General features: G+C 51.1%; 1 protein-coding gene across 2 annotated transcripts in view; it reads right to left on the minus strand.

Moving 5' to 3' along the window:
- Nucleotides 1-24,243, minus strand: part of CDH12 (cadherin 12) — a 70,835-nt gene extending 46,592 nt beyond the window's left edge. For both annotated transcript variants that reach the window (XM_054381790.1, XM_054381789.1), the window contains exons 1-2: nt 24,013-24,243; nt 11,184-11,478 (exon numbers count right to left, since the gene is read on the minus strand). In XM_054381790.1, the coding sequence (XP_054237765.1) occupies nt 11,184-11,478; nt 24,013-24,243 (526 nt within the window). The remainder of the gene's footprint in view (nt 1-11,183; nt 11,479-24,012) is intronic.
- Between the last annotated feature and the right edge of the window lie 631 nt (nt 24,244-24,874).

The following is a 24,874-nucleotide window of genomic DNA, read 5'->3' on the forward strand; positions in this document are numbered from 1 at the left end:
AATTCCCCCCTGGCTCCAGCCTCCTCTCAGGGAGCTGCAGAGAGCAATGAGGTCTCCCCTCAGCCTCCTTTCTCCACACTGAACACCCCCAGCTCCCTCAGCTGCTCCACCCCAGCCCCTTTCCCAGCTTGATTGCCTTTCTGTGGCCCTGCTCCAGCTCTTCAATGTCATTCTGGGAGTGAGGTCCCCAAAACTGAACTCAGGACTCCAGGTTTCCTACCTGCCTACCTCACTGCAAAATCCAAAGGATGCAACCTCTCCTCCAGTCCCATTTCTGCATGGGGCTGTGGCTCTGACCCCTGCAAATGTCACTCCCTGGCTTCTGAGTCCTGCCTGCTGCAGGACTTCTGGCAGTGCTCAGGCATAAAATTGGCATCCAGCTGCTCCCTGGTAGGAAGGTCACAAGGTTCTGGACACAAGAAGGTATTTGGGGACAGGCTTAGGTGACATTTCAGACACCCCTGGGACAGTTTGGGGATTTAATAAGATTTACCTTCAGCAAGTTCTCTGATGGTACAGAACTGGAGGGGGTTGGCTGACACCCCTCAGGCTGTGCTGCCATCCAAGCAGAGCTGGACAGGCTGAGAGCTGGCTGCAGGCAAAGCTCAGGAGGTTCAGTCAGGACAAGCTCAGGGTCCTGAATCTGGGGAGGAACAAGAGCAGGCACCAGGACAGGTTAGAGGCTGCCCTGCTGCAGAGCAGCTCCATGGAGAAAGACCTTGGAGTGCTGGTGGGCAGCAAGTTCTGCATGGGACAGCAAAGTGCCCTGGTGGCCAAGAGAGCCAAGGGGATCCTGGGGGGGCAGCAAGAAAAGTGTGGCCAGCAGGGCTGGGGAGGTTGTGCTGCCCCTCTGCTCTGCCCTGCTGAGACCACAGCTGCAATCCTGTGTCCAGTTTGGGGCTCCCCAGTTCAAGAGAGACAGAGACCTGCTGGAGAGAGTCCAAGGGAGAGCCACGAGGAGGATTTGGGGACTTGAGCATCTCCCCTGTGAAGAGAGACTGAGAGCCCTGGGGGTGGTTAGTGTGGAGAGGAGAAGGCTGAGAGGGATCTGATCAATGTCTGTCAATAGCTGAGGGGTCGGGGGCAAGGGGAGGGGGCCAGGCTCTTTGGGTGGTGCACAGCAATAAGCCAAGGACCAATGGATACAAACTGGAAGAGAGAAGGTTTCAGCTGAACATGAGGAGAAACTTCTTAGGTGTGAGGTTGACAGAGGCCTGGAGCAGGCTGCCCAGGGGGTTGTGGAGTCTCCTTCTCTGTAGCCTTTCCAACCCCACCTGGATGCATTCCTATGCAGACTACCCTAAGTGATGATGCTCTGGCAGGGGAGTTGGACCTGATGATCTCTGGAGGTCCCTTCCCACCTCTAATGCTCTGTGAGTCTGCGACTCCCTTGGTAGCCTTTAACTGAGGTGGAGTTTGGTATTTTGATGTGGTTGAGAGCAGGTGAAGAGATAGAAGCCATGAGCTAAGTTGTGGATTGATAGCCTGGATGTGAAAATAACCGTGGAAGTGTTCCAGGCCAGGCTGGATGAGGTCTTGAGCAACCTGTGCTGGTGGGAGGTGTCCCTGCCCATGGCAGGGGGTTGGAACTGGAAGGTCCTTTCCAAGCCCACCCAGGCTGTGAGGCAATCTTTAATTTTAGTGTTTGGTTTTGGTTTGGTTTTTTTTTTTCAGCAGGTACTAAGAGGCTGGAATCAGCCAAAGGAATCCATGTGGACATCTCCCCCTGCATCACCCACAGCAAGAGAGCTGAATTTCAGCTCTGCTTAGGCTGCTTGAGCTCCTGAGACCCTGCTCCCACACTCTGGCCACACTTCTGGGCTATTTTGGTTCACATTTATAATGCATGGCAGCAAAATTTAGCTGCCTGCCCATTAGGGATGCTCAGCATTAGGTGGAGGAGCTGGATGGGACAGCTCAAGCTTTTAAAAGCTGTTTGGGAGCCTAAAGACTGAGCAGGGTTTTAAAGAACCATTTGCATTGCCCTGCACTTAGGGAGAGCAAAGAAAAAAAAAAGAAACCCAAAGAAAACAAACACCAAAGCCCAAAAGAACTCCATGAGATGCTTACAAAACTCTTTCAGTGCCAAGTTCCCTTCACAGATCTGGCCTGGGAATAGTCTGGTGATGAATTCACTGCTCCCCATGAGAGCTCCAGGCCTGGGGGAGAGTGGCTGCAAGGTTGCCCAGCAGAAGAGGACCTGGGGATGCTGCTTGCCAGCAGCTGAAGATGAGATAGCAGTGTGCCCAGGTGGCCAAGAAGGCCATCAGCAGCCTGACCTGGAGCAGCAGTGGTGTGGCCAGAAGGAGTAGAGAAGTGATGGTGCCCCTGAACTGGGCACTGGGGAGGCTGCACCTCGAGTCCTGGGGGCAGTTTTGGGGACCACACTCCCAGAAGGACATTGAGGAGCTGGAGAAAGTCCAGAGTAGGGCAAGTTGGGTTTGATGATCTTGGAGGTCTCTTTCAACCTGTGAAATGCTTCTGAGTGTTGGGGATCTTGATATGTCTCAGCTCAGGAAAGACATGGACCTGTTGTGCAGGTCAGAAGAGGCCACAAAGATGATCCAAGGGCTGGAACAACTCTGCTGAGAAAGTTGGGGTTGGTCAGCCTGGAGAAGAGAAGACTCCAGGGAGACCTTCAAATGGCCTTTTAGTTCTTGAAGTAAGGGCAAAGAAGAAAGAAGGGAAGGGACTCTGCAACAGGACCTGTTTTGACAGGACAAAGGGTGGTGGTTGTAAACTAAAAGAGGAAGATTTAGATTGGATATAAGGAAGAAATATTTTATGCTGAGGGTTGTGAAATACTGTCCCAGCTTGCCCAGAGAGGTGGTAGATCCTCATTGCTGGAAGAGGTTGGATGGGGATCAACCTGCTGTAGTTGAAGAAGTCCCTGCTGACTAGAGGGGGGTTGGAGTAGATGACCTTCAAAGGCCCTTTCCATCCCAAACCATTCTATGATTCTATGATAACCAAGCTGGGGAAGGGTCTGGAGAAGAGGGCTGGGGAGGAGCAGCTGAGGAAGCTGGGGGTGTGCAGTGTGGGGAAGAGGAGGCTGAGGGAGATCTCATTGCTCTCTACAGCTCCTGAGAGGAGGCTGCAGCCAGGTGGGGGTTGGGCTCTGCTGCCCAGTCTCAGCTGATAGGAGAGGAAACGTCCTGAAATTGTGCCAGGGGAGGGTTAGGTTGCAGAGGAGGAAAAATTTGTTTGCTGTGAGAGTGGTGAGGGATTGGCACAGGCTGCCCAGGGAGGTGGTGGAGTCCCCTTGCCTGGAGGTGTTCAGGAAATGTGTGGTCATGGTTTGCTGGCCAGGGTTTGATGGCCATGGTGGAGTTGGGTTGCTGCTTGGCCTGGATGATCTCAGAGACCTTTTCCAACCCAAACAGTTCTGTGATCCTGTGATACAAAAGCAAAGCATGCAAAGGTTATTCCTGTTGGGTTGATGCTCCTATGTCTGCTCTCCTCCTGCTTGTTGCCTGAGCTCTTTATCAAAGCCACTCTTGCAGCAGAGAAATGTTGGATTGGGTTGATGGTTGGCCTGGATGCTCTTAGAGGTCTTTTCAAGGCCAAACAACTCCCTGGGCTGGGAGGTCAGTTCAAATGTTCATCCACAGGAAATGTTCCTGGCACTGGGGTGGAAGGAGAGGGTTCCACAGACATCTGCCAGGAGTTCTGTCCTCTCTCCCCTGCCAAACAGCACCAAGGCAGGAGGGTTTCTTTTCCTCTAGAGAACATTTTCAATTGCATTCTTTCTTTTTTGGTGTGTTTTGCACTCTGCTGGAGTGTTTGAAAAGCCCAAGCATGGCTAAGTGATCTGCAAGCCCCTCCTGGTTGTCCCTGTGCTTGTCCTCAGGCTGCTGAGCTCTGATCCCTCTGATGCCATTGGGAACAGGGATTGGGCAGAGGCTGCCCAGGGAGGTGGTGGAGTCCCCATGCCTGGAATTGTTCCAGAAAGCTGAGACCACAACACCTGGGGCTGTGGTTTGGTGGCCATGGTGGGGTTGGCTTGTTGGTTGGGCTGGGTGATCTCAGAGGCCTTTTCCAGCCCAAACCATTCTGTGATTCTCTCTTCCTAAGCACAGCTGTGAAGCTGAGCAGAGCAGTGCCTCCATGGTGCACAGCCTGTCCACAAGCAAAGCAGCACTCAGAGCACAGGAGGCATTTGCAGCCTGGGCAGGGCAGGGCAGGGAGGCTGCTCTGAGGTAGGCAGCCTGGCTGAGAGCAGCACTGCCAAGGAACTATGAGGACAAGCCTGGAAGCCAGCTGGGGACATAGTGTCTTGAAGTCCTCTGTGCTGTCCTGCCACAAAACCTGTCCTGCTGTCACTGTTGCTGTCCCCACAGGTAATTGATAAAGGTGGCTGAAGCAGAAAGCATCCAGACCCTAGTGGAGGTATTGTGAGCTGCCACAACTCCAGCTGCACAGTGCAGCAGTGAGGATGTGCTGCTGGAGTGCCTGAAAATCTGCAGGGAGATCTCTTAGCACTGTGAAGTGGCTCACAGGAAAGATTCCTTCTTTGCAGCTTGCTGCTTCACTTGGAATTGGAGGTACTGGAATGTGCTGGGCAGGGAGGTGGAGGAGTCCCCAAGTCTGGATGTGTCTCCAGGTGGTTTGGATGTGGTGCTTGGGGCTGTGGTTTAGGGGTGAGCCTTGCAGAGTAGGGTTCTGGGTGGGACTTGGTGATCCTGAGGGTCTCTTCCAACCTGAGTGATTCTGTGATTCATCTGGACTGGGGAATCAGAGAATTTGAGAACCACAGAATGGCTCAGGTTGGAAGGGAGCTCAGAGATGATCAACTTCAAGCTCCCCTCCAAGCCCAGGGACACCTCTCAGCTACACTCAGCTGCTCAAGGTCTCATCCAACCTGGCCTGGAGCACCCCCAGGCAGGAGGCAGCCACAGCCTCCCTGGGCAGCCTGTGCCAGAGTCTCACCCCCCTGGCACTGCAGAACTTCTGCCTCAGCTCCAAACCATTCCCCCTTGGCCTGTCTCCAGACCCCCTCAGCAAAAGTCCCTCTGCAGGATCCCTTCCTGCAGGATGCCTTCAGGTCCTGGCAGGCAGCTCTGAGGTGCCCCTGGAGCCTTCTCCTCTGCAGGCTGCACACCCCCAGCTCCCTCAGCCTGTGCTCCCAGCAGAGCTGCTCCAGCCCTTGCAGCATCTTTCTGGCCTCCTCTGGCCTCTCTCCACAGCTCTGTGTCCTCCTCCTGCTGGGGCCAGCAGAGCTGGAGGCAGGATTGGAGGTGAGGTGTGAGCAGAGCAGAGCCCAGGGGCAGAATCCCCTCTGCTGCCCTCTGCCCACACTCCTCTGGCTGCAGCCCAGCTCCCAGCTGCCTGAGGGCTGCAGGAGGGCACTGCTGGCTCCTGGGGAGCTGCTCAGCACCCAGCACCCCAAGGCTCTTTCTGCAGGGCTGCTTTCCACCCACTCTGCATCCAGCCTGGATTGGTGCTCTAAGATCACCCTGGAGCCTTCTCCAGGCTGCACACCCCCAGCTCCCTCAGCCTCTCCTCAGAGCAGAGATGTTAACCTTTCTACTTCTCTACTTCAGTAGCTCCAAATCCATCTCCTTGCTGCTCTCCATCCCTTCCCAACTCATGCCTGAGTACAAACCCAACCCTGTCACACAGCTGTCAGCAGATGTTTGATAGTCCTGGGATTCTTCCATGCTTCCTGCCTGGGATTCTGAAGGAAGTCTCTGCCCACAGCTTTTAAATCCTAAACCAATATTAATCACAGAGCACAAATCCAGTGGGGCTCCAGTGCTTGCTGCCCAAACACTGAGGGATCCCCTGTGCCTCCCAACCTTCATCCAGCTGCTAACACAGCAGGCAGGGGGAAAAAACAAAACCTTCCTCCCCTGCCTGAACAGAATCGAAAAGCTTTGCCTTGCTGTGTAGCAAAGACCTGGGTTTGAGAGTTTTATTTGCAGTGCTTATGGAAGGGGGAAAGGAGGGGGAATGAGGAAGGGAGCTGTTAACATTTGTGGAGGGGGAGGCCATGGCTGCACACCTGTAAAATGCTGCTTTAACTTGCCACAGCCCAGATCCAAGCACTGCTGGGCTAGGAATTGCTCCAAGGTAAAAAGCTGCAAGGTTAAGAGCAAGGCCAAGGTTCTGCACCTGGGCTGGAACAATCCTCACTGTCAATAGAGGCTGGGGGAGGAAGGGATAGAAAGGAGCCCTGAGGAGAAGGACTTGGGGGTGCTGGTGGATGAGAAGCAGGCCAGGAGCAGGCAGTGTGAGCTTGCAGGACAGCCTGGGCTGTATCCAAAGCAGCACTGTCAGCAGAGCCAGAGAGGTGATTCTGACACTTGGCTCTGCTGAGACCTCACCTCCAGGAGGACATGGAAGGACATGGACCTGATGGAGAGGGTCCAGAGGAGGACCATCAAAATGCTCAGGGGGTTGGAGCAGCTCTGTTCTGAGGACAGGCTGAGGGAGCTGGGGGTGTGCAGCCTGGAGAAGAGAAGGCTCCAGGGAGACCTCAGAGCAGCCTGCCAGGACCTGAAGGGGCTCCAAGAAGGCTGCAGAGAGACTGTTTGCAAAGGCCTGCAGGGACAGGACCAGGGACAATGGCTTCAAACTAGAGCAGATTGAGATTGGATGTGAGGAACAAGTTCTGCACCAGGAGGGTGGTGGAAGACTGCTGTTGTGTTCCCTTTGCTCCTCTCCCTACCTGACACCCTCAAAAGTCCCTCCCCAGCTTTCTTGGAGCCCCCTTCAGATCCTGGAAGGCCACAAGAAGCTCTCCTGGGAGCCTTCTCCTCTCCACACTGCACAACCCCAACTCTCTCAGGCTGTCCTCACAGCAGAGCAGCTCCAGCCCTCTGCTCATCCTCATGGCCCTACTCTGGACACCTTCCAGCCCCTCCAGAGCCTTCCTGGAACAGAGGCTCCAGGGCAGTTTGTCCTTAACAGAATGCTTCTGATCAGTGAGGGTTGGTTTTCTTTTTGTGTGCCCTTTCTCTCAGCTCCTCACAACTCCTTTCCTTACTCCTCCAAGCCTGCCTAGCACTACACCTCATTTGCCACAGGCAGTTAGTGCTGCACACAGAATTAAAGCCCTTCATCATCTTTAGCTTCCTGACTCCCATTTGCTTTAGCAGCCTTGAGAACCTGTTTTGGTTTTATTTTTTTGTTTTGTTTTGTTTTTCCTTCTGTTTTGTCCTCCTCTGGGGCTGATGATTGATTCCCCACAAGCCATCAAGGGGCTGCTTGCTCAGATCAATTCTCTGAGTGCAGGACATCACTCAGCACCACCTTCATTTTTGTTTGCTGCAGAGGTAGAGGCACAAAAGGAAGGGAGGGGAGAAGAGCACTGGATGGGCACTGCCCCTTCATGCAAAACAGCCATGAAAAAAATAAATCCATTTACATTTCAACCTGGCTCTCATTACCTGCAGAGGAAGTGGCTGGGACCTGATGGCTTCTCAGAAATGAAGAGCTGCTGCCTTGTACCAGGGTAACCTTGCACTTGTTCCTTCTTATAAATAGAGCAGAGCCTTGTAGAAAACAACCACCACCCAAAAATAAATAATAAATAACAAAAATAAAAATAAATAAAAAATAAAAATAAATAAAAAATAAAAATAAAATCTCAGTGGATAGAAAGCAACTTGAAAGAGAAAAAAAAAAAAAAAAAGAGATGAGCAGAGCCATGCAGGCAGCAGCTTTTAGAGCAAGACATTTAATGTTCAGAGTCACTCAGTGGCTGAGAATGGGAATGCTTCTAAAAGAGCTTTAATGTTGCAAACCACTTGGTGGCTAAGGAGAAAAAAAAAAAACAAACCACCACCAAACAACAAAACAAGAAGCCAACCCCAAGCCAGCTCTGGCTGGAAATATATTTCCTGCTCAGTGTCATTTTGTGGGAAGGGAAAAAGCAACTCCTTGTTCATTTTTCACATTTACAGCTGAGCAGAGGCTGTTAGGGTGACAATAAGGATTTAGCCTGGTTGATGTTTAGGGGTGGGTTTGTGCCTGGGGGAAAACAGTGCCTACATTTCTCCTTTCCAACATCTCTCCATTCCTCCACCTCTCCATGCCTCCACCTCTCCATTCCTCCATCTCTCCATAATTCCTCCATTTCTCCATTCCTCCATCTCTCCATTCCTTCATCTCTCCATTCCTCCACCTCTCCATTCCTCCACCCCTCCATTCCTCCACCTCTCCATAATTCCTCCATCTCCCCATAATTCCTCCACCTCTCCATTCCTCCACCCCTCCATTCCTCCACCTCTCCATAATTCCTCCATCTCCCCATAATTCCTCCACCTCTCAATTCCTCCACCTCTCCATTCCTCCACCTCTCCATTCCTCCACCCCTCCATTCCTCCACCTCTCCATAATCCCTCCCTTCCTCCATCTTTCATTACCAAACTATAATATGGCAACACCTTTCCCTCACCATCAGCATCACTGATGACAAAACACAGCAAGAAACCCTAACAGCTCTGATGGAACACTACAAGAGGTTGCCCAAAGAGCAGGTCCAGAGCTGCAGGAGTGGTGAGGGATTGGAAGAGGCTGCCAGGGAGGTGGTGGAGTCCCCATGACTGGAGGTGTTGGAGAAATGTGTAGCCATGGAAGTTGGGGCTATGGTTTGATGGCCATGGTGGGGTTGGGTTGCTGCCTGGACTGGATGAGCTTAGAAGTCTTTTCCAACCCAAAGACTTCTATGGTTCTATGCTTGAGTGCATTTCCCACACTGGGAACAGGATGCAGCAGTGCAGCTGAGAACAAACTTCCTTGCAAAACACAGTCAAGGAAAGTTGAGGCCACCTGGTAATTGAAAAGTGGCAAGTAGGAAATGAAAGGCAATAAATAAATAGATGAGAGGAAAGAGTTTCTTAAGGTTTGGGTTTGGTTTGTTTGTTTGGTTGGTTTTTTTGCCTAAGCCCAGACAACCACCAGATCAGAAAAATCAAAGTGGTTTTCACTGTCAGCCTCAGGCAGTAGCAGGTCCAAGCACTGTCTCCCCACTTCAGCTAAACGGTCCTGGTGCTAGGGAGCAGCAGTTTTAGCTCCTCTGAGAAACCTTAGAGAACCCTGCATAAGGTACCAAAAAAAAAAAAAAAAAAGGATAAGCATAGCTGAGAGAGGGCAAAGAAAGTTTAGAGACCTGAACTGGAGAAGACAAAAATCTCCTGACATATCACAGGCAACACAAAGGATCTGGGGAGAGTTTTGCTGCAAGCCAACCCCACAGCAGCAAATTGCCTGCTTTAGTCACCACTAATTGGAGTTCAGGGCCCCAGCCAGGGCACTGCTGCCTTGCCTGGAATTTTGATCAGCTTTCATCCCCTCTGCTTTGTTTCTTTTTTTCATCCATCCAGATCAGTCCTCACTGTCAATACAGGCTGGGGGAGGAGGGGATAGAAAGCAGCCCTGTGGAAAAGGCCTTGGGGGTGCTGGTGGGGGAGAAGCTGGCCAGGAGCAGGCAGTGTGAGCTTGCAGCACAGAAAGCCAAGGGCAGCCTGGGCTGCATGCAAAGCAGCACTGCCAGCAGAGCCAGAGAGGTGATTCTGACACTTGGCTCTGCTGAGACCTCACCTGCAGTGCTGTGTGCAGGGCTGGAGCCCTCAACACAGGAAGGACATGGACCTGATGGAGAGGGTCCAGAGGAGGGCCATGAAAATGCTCAGGGGGTTGGAGCAGCTCTGCTCTGAGGACAGGCTGAGGAAGCTGGGGGCTTCAGACTAGAGCAAAGCAGATCGAGATTGGATGTGAGGAACAAGTTGTGCAGCAGGAGGCTGCTGGAACACTGCAACAGGTTGCCCAGGGAGGTGGTTGAGGCTCCATCCCTGGAGATGTTCAAGGTGAAGTTGCAGAGGGCTGTGGGCAACCTGATCTGGCTGGGGATGTCCCTGCTGAGTGCAGAGGGGTTGGACTGGATGAGCTTTGGAGGTCTCTTCCAACCCAGATCATTCATTGTTGTATGATTTTCCTGCTACTCCACACAGGTATTTAAGAAAATAAGAAAGGAGGAGGAAAGATTTAGGCTGGAGATCAGGAAGAACTTGTGTCCAGTGAGAGTGGGCAGACATTGGAACAGGTTGCCCAAGCAGGTCCTGGATGCCTCTTTTCATTTCTCCTGCTGCTCTCAAAAGGCTTAAAGTCACAGAAACTCCTTGTGGCAGGAGAATCTGCTTCTAATAAACAAAGAAATCTAAAGCCAAACTGCAATCTGTGTATCTCTGAGCACAGGATGAGATATTCCTAAGCAGCAGCTTGGGAATTCTATTCCCCTGCCAGCCCTGCCCTGAGTTTCCTCAGCAGGAAACACACACTGAGAAAATGTGACCTGGACAGGCTGAGAGCTGGCTGCAGGCAAAGCTCAGGAAGTTCAATCAGGACAAGGTCAGGGTCCTCCATCTGGGGAGAAATAACAGCAGGCACCAGGACAGGTTAGAGGCTGCCCTGCTGCAGAGCAGCTCCACAGAGAAAGACCTTGGAGTGCTGGTGGGCAGCAAGTTCTGCATGGGACAGCAATGTGCTCTTGTGGCCAAGAGAGCCAAGGGGATCCTGGGGGGCAGCAAGAAAAGTGTAGCCAGCAGGGCTGGGGAGGCTCTGCTCCCCCTCTGCTCTGCCCTGCTGAGACCACAGCTGCAATCCTGTGTCCAGTTTGGGGCTCCCCAGTTCAAGAGAGACAGAGACCTGCTGGAGAGAGTCCAAGGCAGAGCCAGGAGGAGGATTTGGGGACTTGAGCATCTCCCCTGTGAAGAGAGACTGAGAGCCCCGGGGGTGGTTAGTGTGGAGAGGAGAAGGCTGAGAGGGATCTGATCAATGTCTGTCAATAGCTGAGGGGTCGGAGGCAAGGGGAGGGGGCCAGGCTCTGTTGAGTGGTAAGCCAAGGACCAATGGATACACACTGGAAGAGAGAAGGTTTCAGCTGAACATGAGGAGAAACTTCTTAGGTGTGAGGTTGACACAGCCCTGGAGCAGGCTGCCCAGAGAGGTTGTGGAGTCTCCTGCTCTGGAGCCTTTCCAACCCCACCTGGATGCATTCCTGTGCAGACTGCCCTGGGTGATGCTGCTCTGGCAGGGGGGTTGGACCTGATGATCTCTGGAGGTCCTTTCCAACCTCTTATGTACTGTGAGACTGTGAGACTGTGAGACTGTGAGACTGAGACTATGAAAACTCAGCATTAGGCAATTCATCAGCACAATATTTCCAGCTCCTCACTTACCCACTGGAGACATCTCTGGGACACTGGCAACATAAGGCCCATCCAGGAACTTTGGCTCATTGTCATTAATGTCCTGCACTTTGATGATGAACTCTGACTCGGGTTCCAGAGGCTTCTTGGTGTCCACATCCACAGCCTGAGCCCGGAGGGTGTAGAAAGGTTTTTCTTCTCTGTCCAGGCTCCTTATGGCATGGATGTCCCCTGTGGTCTCATCAATGGTGAAAACTGTCCCAGCACCATCCCCTGAAAGAGTGTATTGAACTGTGCCCACTCCCTTGTCCAGGTCAGAGTGAAGCTGGAGAAGAAGGAGAAGAGGAGGAAAAGGTTATTCATGGCTTTGGCTAGGCTGGGGAGAATCAGAGAACCTCAGAGTTAGCCAGGTTAGGAAAGACCTCACAGACCATCAGGTCCAACCTATTACCTGACACCAGCCAGTCAACTAAACCATGGCACTAAGTGCCACAAAGCTGTAGCAAAAGCAAATTTCAGGTCCTTCACCACCTCTAAGTGCACTGGAAAAGGATGGGTAGCATGAGCCAAGATTTTTTACCCCCGTCTAGTACCTCCTGCATTTAAAAAAGTCTAACTGCTTCCACTTGTCCACTACTAAAACTCAGTATCAGGGCTTCAAGGTTTGTCCTAAACTCAGATTCAAGACCAAGGATGGAAAACTAATTCTCCTGATTCCTGTCCACTACTAAACTCAGTATCAGGGCTTCAAGATTTGTCCTGAACTCAATTCAAGACCAAGGATGGAAAATTATTTCTCCCATGAACCCTGTCCACTACTAAAACTCCAATGCCAGGGCTCCAAGATTTGTCCTAAATTGAGATTCGAGACCAAGGATGGAAAACTAATTTGAGACCAGGGATGGAAAACTACTCCAAGACCAAGGATGGAAAACTAATTCTCCCATGAATCCAGCCCACCACTAAAAGTCCAATGCTAGGGCTTGAAGACCACCTCAAACAAACCCAAGAGGACATGAAGGAGCTGCCAACAGCTTTCAAAAGCCTTTGGCTTTCTGAGAAGTAGAAAGGAAAGAGTCTCCATTTCATTTCACACCCAAAAGCTTACTGGAGCCCTGAGGTCAAACTTGAAGTCAACCATGGCTTAAAATCAGGAGATTATAGACCTCTGAATTACAGGAAACAGCAAAAATCACCCTAAAATGAGTACCTTCTACAGAAAGTTCTTTAGGTTGGACTTGATCTCAAAGATTTTTCCCAACTTGGTTCATTGCGTGAAATATTTGATTGTCTGTGTCCCATCTGAGCCACTCAAAGCTGAGATAGCAACAGAGCTGGGGAAGGGTCTGGAGAGCAGGACTGGGGAGGAGCAGCTGAGGGAGCTGGGGGTGTGCAGTGTGGGGAAGAGGAGGCTGAGGGAGACCTCATTGCTCTCTACAGCTCCTGAGAGGAGGCTGCAGTCAGGTGGGGGTTGGGCTTTGCTACCTAATATTAGGTGCTGGAAGGACAGGAAGTGACCTAAAATTGTGCCAGGGGAGGATTAGGTTGGAGAGGAGGAAAAATTTGTTTGCTGCAAGAGTAGTGAGGGATTGGAAGAGGCTGCCCAGGGAGGTGGTGGAGTCCCCATGCCTGGAGGTGCTCAGGAAATGTGTGGCCATGGCACTTGGGGCCATGGTTTGATGGCCATGGTGGGGTTGCTGGTTGGACTGGATGAGCTGAGAGATCTCTTCCAATCAAAACAATTCTCTGCTACTTTGAGCTCTTTGGTTGGTTTTATTTTTGCTTTGTTTAGGACCATGAAAATGCTCAGGGGGTTGGAGCAGCTCTGCTCTGAGGACAGGCTGAGGGAGCTGGGGGTGTGCAGCCTGGAGAAGGCTCCAGGGAGACCTCATAGCAGCCTGCCAGGACCTGAAGGGGCTGCAAGAAGGCTGCAGAGAGACTGTTTGCAGGGGCCTGCAGGGCCAGGGCCAGGGACAATGGCTTTAAGCTGGAGCAGAGCAGATTTAGCACTTGTAGTCAGGGCACCTGGGGCCATGGTTTGGTGGCCATGGTGGTGTGGGGTTGATGGTTGGACTGGGTGATCTCAGAGACCTTTTCCAACCCACCCTGTCCTCTGCCTCTATCTTTCAGCTCCCAAAATGCAGTAGGATGGATTCTTTTCTCAGAAGCCTTTCATCTCTTCCCTGCTTAACCCTTTAAACACATCTCAAAGTCTTGCCTAAACACTCAAGGTTACATCACCCAGGCTGAAGGAGCTCTTCTTTTTTTTTTTTTTTTTTTTGTTTTTTTTTTTTTTTTCCATCTAATGAGGACTAAGGAGATCTGCTGTGATTGGCAGGGCTTGGGATGGAGGCTTTGCAGAGTGGATTCCCTTCAGCAGCAGAGCAAAGTGATTCTGGCTCTGGGCTTCGTTTCCATGATGGACTGCCCAAGGTGAAAGAGGAGTGAGGAAATGAAGGGTGGAGAAAGAGATTGGGTAGAAAATGAGTTCCTGAGGAGCTGAATGCTGTTGGTAATGGGGCAAGAAGCTTAGCTGCAGAGAAAGAGGCAGAGAGACAATTCTTAACATTTCGAGCTACAGCCTTGGAATTGAAAATAGGTCCTGGTGGTTGTGGAAAGGGTGATGACTTGTGGGACTGAGAGAAGATGAGCAGGACTCTCTTCTTTGTCTGCTTTTTGCCCCTGAAGGATGAAAGCAGTAAAAGCCAAGAGAGTGGAAACAGAAGGTTAGGAGGAGGAAATGTGCACAGAAGTAAATATTCATAGAATCCCAGAATGGGTTGGGTTGGAAGGGACCTTAAAGCCCATCCAGTTCCAACCCCCTGCCATGGGCAGGGACACCTCCCACTGGACCAAGACGTCATCCAACCAGACCTTGAACACTACTATCCAGAACCTCCCTGGGGTCTCCCCACCCTCACTGCCAAGAATTTCTTCCTCATCTCCAGTCCCAATCTGCCCTCCTCAAGCTTCAAGCCATTCCCTCTCACCCTAGCACAGCAAACCCTTGGCAAAAATCCCTTCCCCTCTTTCCCTGCAGGCCCTCTCCAGGTACTGGAAGGCCATTAGGTGAGAGAACCAATCTGATGAGCAGGAATGAAAGCTAATAATAAAAGCTCATTAAAGCTTCTTAAATGCAAAAGAAATTTGAATAATCCAACTCCAAAGTTACCTTTTTTTTCCCCCAAGAGAAAAAAAAAAAATTCTGATGTGAAATAATCATAGAATGGGTTGGGTTGGAAGGGACCTCCAAAGGTCATCCAGCCCAACCCCTCTGCAGTCAGCAGGGACACTTCCCACTGGACCAAGTTTCTCAAGACCTCATCCAACCAGACCTTGAACACTTCCATCCAAAACCTCTCTGGGCAACCTCTTCCAGTGTCTCCCCACCCTCACTGCCAAGAATTTCTTCCTCATTTTCAGTCCCAATCTTCCCTACTCAAGCTTCAATCCATTCCGTCTCACCCTAGCACAGCAAACCCTTGGCAAAAATCCCTTTCCCTCCTTCCCTGCAGGCCCTCTCCAGGTCCTTGAAGGCCATTAGGTGATAGAATTAATCTGATGAGCACAGTAAGAACCAATCTGATGAGTGCAGTAATGAAAGCTAACAACGAAATCTCATTAAAGTTTCTTAAATGCAAAGGAAATTTGAATAATCCAACTCCAAAGTTACTTTTTTTTTTCCCCAAGAGAAAAAAAAAAATGATGTGAAATAATCATAGAATGGGTTGGGTTGGGTTGGAAGGGACCTCCAAAGGTCATCCAGCCCAACTCCTCTGCAGTCAGCAGGGACTAGCTGAGGAACGATGAAAAAACCAGGAGGAATGGATTCATATTTCTTTATGCCCTTTCCAGAAGTTTTAATTCCTCTGATGCTGTCACCTGAATTTATGCTTCAGGAAGACATCCACTGTAATTTTCTTAATTTCTTTTTTTGGGTCTAAACTCCAAAAAAAAAAATAAAATTAATATTTCACAAGGTGAATCAAGAAAAGAGCTGAGGCAGGCTGGATCCATTATTCACAGCCTGTGAGAGGCAATTCTTGTCTGCAGAAGGCAGCCTGGGAGGCCAGCTGGGGTGGCCTTGGGTATTTTCTGTTCCTTTTCAGAGGATTCTCATCAAATTCCTGTTTTTCAAACACTTGGCTGTGTAAAACTCATTTGCTCTGCCTTTTGGAAACCTTTGTGAGCTCTTTGGCATCATCCATTAGTGATGGGGATGGTTCACAGCTTGCAGCTCCTCAGCTCTTAGCTTTCATCGTTGAGGTCCCTTCCAACCCAAACCATTCTATGACTCTAAGATCTTGAAGCTCCCTTCCAACCCAACCCATTCTATGAATAAAAAAATAAATTGAGGATATTTCCTCACCCAAATAATTTCTCCTATCTCTGTCATGATTCCTCTGAATCTGCAGCGCCTCTTTCTTGCTTTGTTACATGAAGGCATCAGGATCAGGTCAGGATTTATTAACATGGAACTGTCCCAGTCATTTCAATGTGAATTTGATCTCTCTAATTCTTTTTATTCTCATTTTCACAGGGTGTTGATTTTTTTTTCTCCACATTTGAGAAATATCAAATTGGATTGGATTAGATTGGATTGGATTGGTTTGGATTGGATTGGATTGGATTGGATTGGATTGGATTGGATTGGATTGGATTGGAAGAGGCTGCCCAGGGAGGTAGTGGACTCCCCATCCCTGGAGGTGTTCCAGGAAGGTGTGGCCATGGCACTTGGGGCCATGGTTTGATGGCCATGGTGGGGTTGGGTTGCTGGCTGCACTGGATGATCTTTGCCAACCATCATGATTCCACAACACATCACCAAGAGCTACTCCCTAACTCCTCTCCTACTTTATACTTCTACAGCAGAGCCAGAGAGGTGATTCTGCCACTTTGCTCTGCTCTGCGGAGACCTCACCTGGAGTACTGTGTCCAGCTCTGGAGCCCTCAGTGTGGGACATGGACCTGATGGAGAGGGCCCAGAGGAGGGCAGGAGAATGCTTGGGGGGTTGGAGCAGCTCTGCTCTGAGGCCAGGCTGAGGGAGCTGGGGGTGTGCAGCCTGGAGAAGAGAAGGCTCCAGGGAGACCTCAGAGCAGCCTGCCAGGACCTGAAGGGGCTACAAGAAGGCTGCAGAGAGACTGTTTGCAAAGTCCTGCAGGGACAGGACCAGGGACAATGGCTTCAAAGTAGAGCAGAGCAGATTGAGATTGGATGTGAGGAACAAGTTCTGCAGCAGGAGGCTGCTGGAACACTGCAGCAGGTTGCCCAGGGAGGTGGTTGAGGCTCCATCCCTGAAGGTGTTCAAGGTGAGGCTGGACAGGGCTGTGGGCAACCTGATCTGGTTGGGGATGTCCCTGCTGAGTGCAGAGGGGTTGGACTGGATGAGCTTTGGAGCTCCCTTCCAGTCTGGACCATTCTGTGATTCTGCACAACTTCTTCCTCACCTCTGGACCCTTGACTGCACAAACTCCTTCTGCTCAAGCAGCTCTTCTTCAAAGGGCTGGAAAATGTAACTGAAGTAACTGAATTAATATTTAACCACATTCAACGTGGGAAAGAGGCCTGACTAAAGATGCCAGCACACCCCCAGCCTTGCAAAGTGTTCCTCTTTGTCTTTTTTCTCCATATCTATTTTTCAGTAGACATGAGCTGGAGCTGCGTTAGCAAATCATCTGAAGCAGGAAGAGTGGAGCTGGAGCAGGCTGCCCAGAGAGGTTGTGGAGTCTCCCACTCTGGAGCCTTTCCAACCCCAGCTGGATGCATTCCTGTGCAGACTACCCTAAGTGATGCTGCTCTGGCAGGGGAGTTGGATTGGATGATCTCTGGAGGTCCCTTCCGACCTCTAATGCACTGTGATTGGAGAGTGAGGAGGTTGATGCTGAGGAAGGAGGCTCCATAATAAACATATCTCAGGGTATTTTTTTGCTTCAGAGATCTCAGAATCACAGAACTGTCAGGGTTGGAAGGGACTTCAAGGCTCAGCCAGTTCCAACCCCCCTGCCATGGGCAGGGACACCTCACACCACCGCAGGTTGCTCACAGCCACCTCCAGCCTGGCTGCAAAAACCTCCAGGGATGAGGCTTCCACCACCTCCCTGGGCAACCTCTGCCAGACTCTCACTACCTTCATGGTGAACAACTTCTTTCTAATGTCTAATCTAAATCTCCCCTCCTCTAGCTTGGATCTATTCCCCTTGATCCTATCCCGACTTGAAACCCTCAAAAGTCCCTCCTCAGCTTTCTTGGAGCCCCCTTCAGATCCTGGAAGGCCACAAGAAGGTCTCCTGGGAGCCTTCTCCTCTCCAGCCTGCACAACCCCAACTCTCTCAGGCTGTCCTCACAGCAGAGCAGCTAGATCTCATCTGGTTCAATAGACTAAGTGCAAATTCCTGTAGAGCATCCTACTGGATTATTTCAAACCTGCTGTGATCTCCCTTGTAGTCTCCAAGACCTCTCCTTGAAGTGAACAGAAGTACAAGAAGTCTGAATGAGCAGGGAATTTGCCTCAGAGGTGAATTTTGGATCAGAACAAACCTGCTCCTGGAGATCTGCCAGCTCTCAGGCAATGCACAAAGGCCTCCATTCTGAAGCTGGAATCACAGAGTCACAGGGAAGGGACCTTGAATCTCATCCAGTCCAACCCCCCTGCCAGAGCAGGGACACCCAGGGCAGGGCACACAGGAACACATCCAGGTGGGGTTGGAATATTTCCAGAGAGGGAGACTCCACAACTCCCCTGGGCAGCCTGCTCCAGGGCTCTGTCACCTCACAGGGAAAAAAATTTCTTCCTCCTGTTTCCATGGAACTTCCTCTGCCTCAGCTTCCACCACTGCTCCTTGTGCTGTCCTTGGGCATCCCCCAGCAGAGCCTGGCTCCAGCCTCTGGGCACTCCCCCTGCACAGCTTCATCCCCAGCAATGAGATGTGGTTGTCCCCCCTCTGCTTGGCACTGCTGAGGCCACACCTCAAATCCTGGGTGCAGTTTTGGGTCCCTCACTGCAAGAAGGACTTTGCGTGGCTGGAGCAGGTCCAGAGAAGGGTCCTAAAGACAAGGATTGTGAGGAAGGGCTGAGGGAACTGAGGTTGCTTAGTCTGGAGAAGAGGAGGCTGAGGAGGACCTCATTGCTGCATCCAGTTCTGGTGTCCCCAGCATAAGAAGGCTATCAAACTGCTGCAGCGGGTCCAGAGGAGGTCATGAAGATGATCAGAGGCTGGAGAACGTCCCCAGAGCCTTCTCTCCTCCAGGCTGGAAAGCCCCAATTCCCTCAGCCTGTCCCTGTAAGCCCTCTGATCACCTTTGTGTCCCTCCTCTGGACCCTCTCCAGCAAGAGGCAAGGGGCAATGGACTTGCTGGTGGGCAGCAAGGTCTACATGGCACAACAATGTGCCCTGGGGGCCAAGAAGGCCAAGGGGGTCCTGGGGGACATTCAGAGGAGTGTGGCCAGCAGAGCCAGGGAGCTTCTCCCCCTCTGCTCTGCCCTGCTCACACCTCCCCTGCAATATTGCATCCAGCTCTGGGCTGCCCAGGTCAGGAGGGACAGGGAGCTGCTGGAGAGAGTCCAAGGGAGGGCTGCAAGGATGCTGAAGGGCCTGGAGCAGTGCCTGGGGAGGAGAGGCTGAGAGCCCTGGGGGTGCTTAGTGTGGAGAGGAGAAGGCTGAGAGGGATCTGCTCAATGTCTCTCAAGAGCTGAGGGCTGGGGGTCAGGAGGGAGGGGACAGGGACAGGCTCTGCTCAGCTGCAGCCTGGCATAGGACAAGAGGCAATGGATGGAAACTGCAGCCCAGGAGGTTCCACCTCAGCAGGAGGAGGAACTTCTTCCCTGGGAGGGTGCCAGAGGCCTGGAGCAGGCTGCCCAGAGAGGTTGTGGAGTCTCCTTGTCTGGAGCCTTTGCAGCCCTGTCTGGATGTGTTGCTGTGTGCCCTGTGCTGGATTCTCTGGCCCTGCTCTGGCATGGGGAGTTGGACTGGAAGCTCTCCAGAGCTCCTTTCCAACTCCTAACATCCTGGGAGCTGTGACCCAACAGATCCATCTTCTTCTTGTGCTGGGGGCTCCTCTGCTGGCTTTCAGTCTACTACCCTAATTGCAGAATTCTTAGCCAACACAGACTGTAGGGTTGTAGAGCTTTCAATGTGTGACCTCCTAAGCAGTCCAGAGTCTATCCCTTCAAGCATGGGTTCCAGCTCAAGAAGCTGATCCTTCCTTTCTATTTTGATCTCTCTCCAACCTGAACTTTCACATTCTTCTCTCTCATGCAATCAATGAATCATAGAATTGATTGGGTTGAAGACCTCTAAGGTCAGCCAGTCCAACCAGCAACCCAACCCCACCATGGCCATCAAACCACAGCCCCAAGTGCCATGGCCATGACTTTCCTGAACACCTCCAGGCATGGGGACTCCACCACCTCCCTGGGCATCCTCTTCCAATCCCTCACTGCTCTTGTAGCAAAGAAATTTTTTCTCCTCTCCAACCTAACCCTCCCCTGGCACAATTCCAGGCCATTAAACCATGTCCCAGAGTGCCACGTCCAGACCTTCCTTGATTGCTCTCTTTTGTTTTCCATCTCCAAATGCTTCACCTAATGCCCATGACTGTAAGGACCACAGGCAAAAGATTTTGCTGCCATCAATCTCTTGCTTCTTGTTCTCCCACAGTCAGCTACTTAAATAAATCAATAACCAAGTGAGGCCATGAGATCAGTAAGGAAAGTTCTGCTTTAGAATCATAGAATGGTCCAGACTGGAAGGGAGCTCCAAAGCTCATCCAGTCCAACCCCTCTGCACTCAGCAGGGACATCCCCAACCAGATCAGGTTGCCCACAGCCCTGTCCAGCCTCACCTTGAACATCTCCAGGGCTGAAGCCTCAACCACCTTCCTGAGCAACCTGTTGCAGTGTTCCAGCAGCCTCCTGCTGCACAACTTGTTCCTCACATCCAATCTCAATCTGCTCTGCTTTACTTTGAAGCCATTGTCCCTGGTCCTGTCCCTGCAGGCCTTTGCAAACAGTCTCTCTCCATCCTTCTTGTAGCCCCCTTCAGGTCCTGGCAGGCTGCTCTAAGGTCTCCCTGGAGACTTCTCCTCTCCAGGCTGCACACCCCCAGCTCCCTCAGCCTGTCCTCAGAGCAGAGCTGCTCCAACCCCCCGAGCATTCTCCTTCCCTCCTCTGGACCCTCTCCATCAGATCCAGGTCCTTCCTGTGTTGAGGGCTCCAGAGCTGGACCTATCCCTTCAGGTGAGCTCCCCCCAGAGCAGAGTCAAATGGCAGAATCACCTCCCTGGAGCTTCCCTTCAGGTTGCTCCTTTCCACCTCACAATATAACAGCTTTGGGATGTTAAAGAGTTTACAAGGAGCAGAAGCTTGCAAAGCAAAGTCAGTGCAAGCCTGGCTTGCTCGAGGAGGGTTTGTGTTTCCATGGCTGCAACTTCTTCCTCACACCTTCACATGCAGCTGTCAGCACTGCTTTGTGTCTCACACACTTGAGGCAGCATCCAGGATGCAAAGCTTTTAAAGTCATCCTTTTTTCCTCCCTTTTTTCCACCAGGCAAAGCTAAGTGAGAGAGACAAAAAGCCTCAGCTGAACACAGCAAGACATAAAACCCAGACCTGTGGCCCCACTTCTGCTTCCTCTTCTACTCCTTTGACTCTTTCATCTCTCCTCATCACTTTCCTTAGCTGTAATACCTTGTGGCAAGACTTTCACTTGCAAATGGGAGTGGGAGAAGCTCAGTCAGCTTAGTACAGCCAGGTCTGAACCAGCAGAGAATCATCACAGAACTGTCAGGGTTGGAAGGGACCTCAAGGCTCATCCAGTCTGGACACCTCACACCACAGCAGGTTGCTCACAGCCACCTCCAGCCTGGCTGCAAAAACCTCCAGGGATGAGGCTTCCACCACCTCCCTGGGCAACCTCTGCCAGTCTCTCACCACCCTCATGGGGAAGAATTTCTGCCTAACCTCTAATCTAAATCTTCCCTCCTCTAGCTTGGATCCATCCCCCCAATGCCTCCCTGTCAGCATCACTTTGGGTTCTCTGACAGCTACTGAAGGAGGAAAATTGTCCTTCTTCCTAATGCCCAATCTGATTCTCCCCTCCTCTAGCTTGGATCCATTCCCCCTGCTCCTATCCCTACCTGACACCCTCAAAAGTCCCTCCCCAGCTTTCTTGGAGCCCCCTTCAGATCCTGCAAGGCCACAAGAAGCTCTCCTTGGAGCCTTCTCTTCTCCACACTGCACAACCCCAACTCTCTGAGGCTGTCCTCAGAACAGAGCAGCTCCAGCCCTCTGCTCATCCTCGTGGCCCTTCTCTGGACACCTTCCAGCCCCTCCAGATCCTTCCTGGAACAGAGGCTCCAGCACTGGACCCAGAGCTCCAGGTGTGGTCTCAGCAGAGCTGAGCAGATGGGGAGAATCCCCTCCCTGGCCCTGCTGGCCACACTTCTCTTGCTGCAGCCCAGGCTCTGCTTGGCTCTCTGGGCTGCAAGTGCTCACTGCTGGCTCCTGCTGAGCTTCTCCTTCATCAGCACCCCCAAGGCCTTTCCTTCAGGGCTGCTCTCCAGCCAGTCCCTGCCCAGCCTCTATCGGTGCCTGGCATTGACCTGACCCAGCTGCAGGACGTTGCAGAAACTTATCTCAGAACCCCTCTATTATTATTATTTTTTGTGCTGTTTTACTCCCTCCAAGCCAGCTGTGCACCACAAACTCAGCTCAGATCTCCATTATTGTTATTATTTGGTTTATTAAAGGCAGTTGTGCCCCACAGATCTGTCTCAGAACCCCTCTGCTATGATTTTTGATGCTGTTTTATTCACTCCAAGCCAGCTGTGCACCACAAACCTGCCTCAGAACCCTTCTACTATTATTTTGGATGCTGTTTTATGCACTCCAAGCCAGCTGTGCACCACAAACTCATCTCAGAACCCTTCGGTTGTTATTATTTTTTATTATATTAAAGTCATTTTCACACCACAAACCTATCTCACACCTCCCATATTATACTTTTTGTGGTTGTTTTATTCACTCCAAGCCAGCTGTGTACCACAAACCTATCTCAGAACCCCTCTCTTATTATTATTTTTGGTGTTGCTTTATTCTGTTTAGATCAGCTGTGCACCACAAACTCATCTTTGACCTCTATCATTGTTATTATTTGGTTTATTAAAGGCAATTGTGCACCACAAACCTGTCTCAGAATACCTCCACTATGATTTTTGGTGCTGTTTTAATCCCTTCAAGCCAGCTGTGCACTACAAACCTATCTCAGAACCCCTCTCACTATTTTTGGTGCTGTTTTATTGTGCACCACACAAACTTCTCTCAGACCTCCACTATTACTATTATTTGGTATATTAAGGGCAGTTGTGCATCACAAACTTCTCTCAGACCTCCACTGTTGCTCTCTTTTGTTTTGTTAAAGGCACTTGCACACCACAGACTTATATCAGAACTCCTCCATTATTACTTTTGAGGCTTTTATTCACTTCAAGTCAGTTGTGCAGCACAAAACCTATCTCAGAATCCCTCTATGATTGGTTTTTGTTTCATTAGTCAGTTGTGCACCACAAAACCTTCCTCAGAACCCCCCTATGATTATTTTTGGTGTTGTTTTACTCCATCCAAGCCAGTTGTGCAGCACAAAATCTACCTCAGAACCCTCTTTCTGGTTGTTTTTGTTTCATTAAAGTCAGTTGTGCACCACAAAACCTCAGAACTCTCTTTTGTTTGTTTTTTTTTTGGGGGTGGGGTGGGGTGGGGAGGGAAGTTTCAATCCAAACCCAACAATAGGAAGTGAGATGAACATCAAGAGGTAGACATTGAATGTTCTAAACTGAACCCTGCAATGCATTTAGTGGACACATGAGAGGCAGAGAGCAAATGTCAGCACTCAATCCTCACCACAGAATCAGAATCACAGCAACATTCAGGTTGGAAGAGACCCTCAGGATCACCAAGTCCAACCCAGAACCCTACTCTGCAAGGCTCACCCCTGAACCACAGCCCCAAGCACCACAGCCAAACCACCTGCAAACACAGCCAGGCTTGGGGACTCCACCACCTCCCTGCCCAGCACATTCCAATCCCTGACCACTCTGGATGGGAAAAACTTCTTCCTGCTGTCCAGTCTGAACCTGCCCAGTGGCAGCTTGAGGCCATTGCCTCTTGTTCTGTCACTACTGAGCTGTGAGAAGAGACCAGCACCAAACTCCCTCTGTCTTTCCTGAGTCTATGAGAGGCTGAAGGATGAAAGGGAAGAACAGAGGCAGCTGCTGCCAGATGAAGGTTTGCCTCATCAGAAACAGGTAGACTTTTATAGCACATTTGACTAATTCTCTGCATCATTGCCACTAGGAAAGAGTCACAGAATCACAGATTGGTTTGGGTTGGAAGGGAGCTCAAGGCTCAGCCAGTTCCAACCCCCCTGCCATGGGCAGGGACACCTCACACCACAGCAGGTTGTTCACAGCCACCTCCAGCCTGGCTGCAAAACCTCCAGGGATGAGGCTTCCACCACCTCCCTGGGCAACCTCTGCCAGTCTCTCACCACCCTCATGGGGAAGAATTTCTTCCTAACATCCAATCTGAATCTCCCCACTTCTAGTTTTGCTCCATTCCCTGTGCTCCTATCCCTACCTAACACCCTAAAAAGTCCCTCCCCAGCTTTCTTGTAGCCCCCTACAGCAGCCAAGGAAAGAGAAAGGGAAGCAGAGCTTTACCTTGATCCTACAGCAGCCAAGGAAAGAGAAAGGGAAGCAGAGCTTTACCTTGATCCTACAGCAGCCAAGGAAAGAGAAAGGGAAGCAGAGCTTTACCTTGCCCCTACACCAGTCAAGGAAAGAGAAAGGGAAGCAGAGCTTTACCTTGCCCACATACTGAGGTTCAGAGCCCATGTACTCCTCCAGCACAAAAAACTGATTCCAGACCCAGCCTCTTTTGACTCGCTGGGCAGACGACCTCCTCCCTGGCCCCGGGGCAGCATCTTCCCTTGGCTCTGCTTCTAAAGGCTGTGCTGGTCGTGGCTGCAGTGGTGTTAGGAGACCTCCATCAAACAGGACCCAAAGCAGCAGGGAGAAGCAGTTCCTTGTAAGCATTGGCAAAGGCTTCCCCCCGAGGGCGAGCGAGGGAAAACTCCAGCACCTAACGCCGGGCAGGGGGATCCAGCTTGGAGCGGGTCTGGGGCCTCCACCACTTAGCTTCTGGCTTTTTATTGTGGATGTGCTGCTGCAGGCATGGATCCTCCTGATGATGGCAAAGGCTCTGCTGCATCCAAGTCCATCTACAGGGACCTAGAAGAAAAACAAAGAGAGATTTACAGGGCAAGATCACATCGCAGGCAAAACTCCCGCAGCGAGTTCAGGTTTGTAGGGACAGAGATGAGGAATCTCAGCTGCTCTGGAATACACACTGGTAGAATCATAGCATTGTCTTGGCTGGAAAGGGTTTGATCCTTGGAGCATCTGCTCTGGAACACACACCGGTAGAATCATAGCATTGTCTTGGATGGGAAAAACCTCCAAGATCATCAGGTCCAACCAGCACCCCAACACTGCCACATTCTTCTCTCTCAGGCAGTCAATGAATCATAGAACCATAGAATTTGTTAGGCCGGAGAAGACCTCTGGGATCATCATCCAGTCCAAGCAGCAACCCAACCCCACCATGGCCATCAAACCCTGGCCCCAAGTGCCATGCACACATTTCTCCAACACCTCCAGGCATGGG

This window comes from Indicator indicator, chromosome 6 (genome assembly GCF_027791375.1).
Source record: "Indicator indicator isolate 239-I01 chromosome 6, UM_Iind_1.1, whole genome shotgun sequence".
In the NCBI taxonomy this organism is placed as follows: Eukaryota; Metazoa; Chordata; class Aves; order Piciformes; family Indicatoridae; genus Indicator; species Indicator indicator.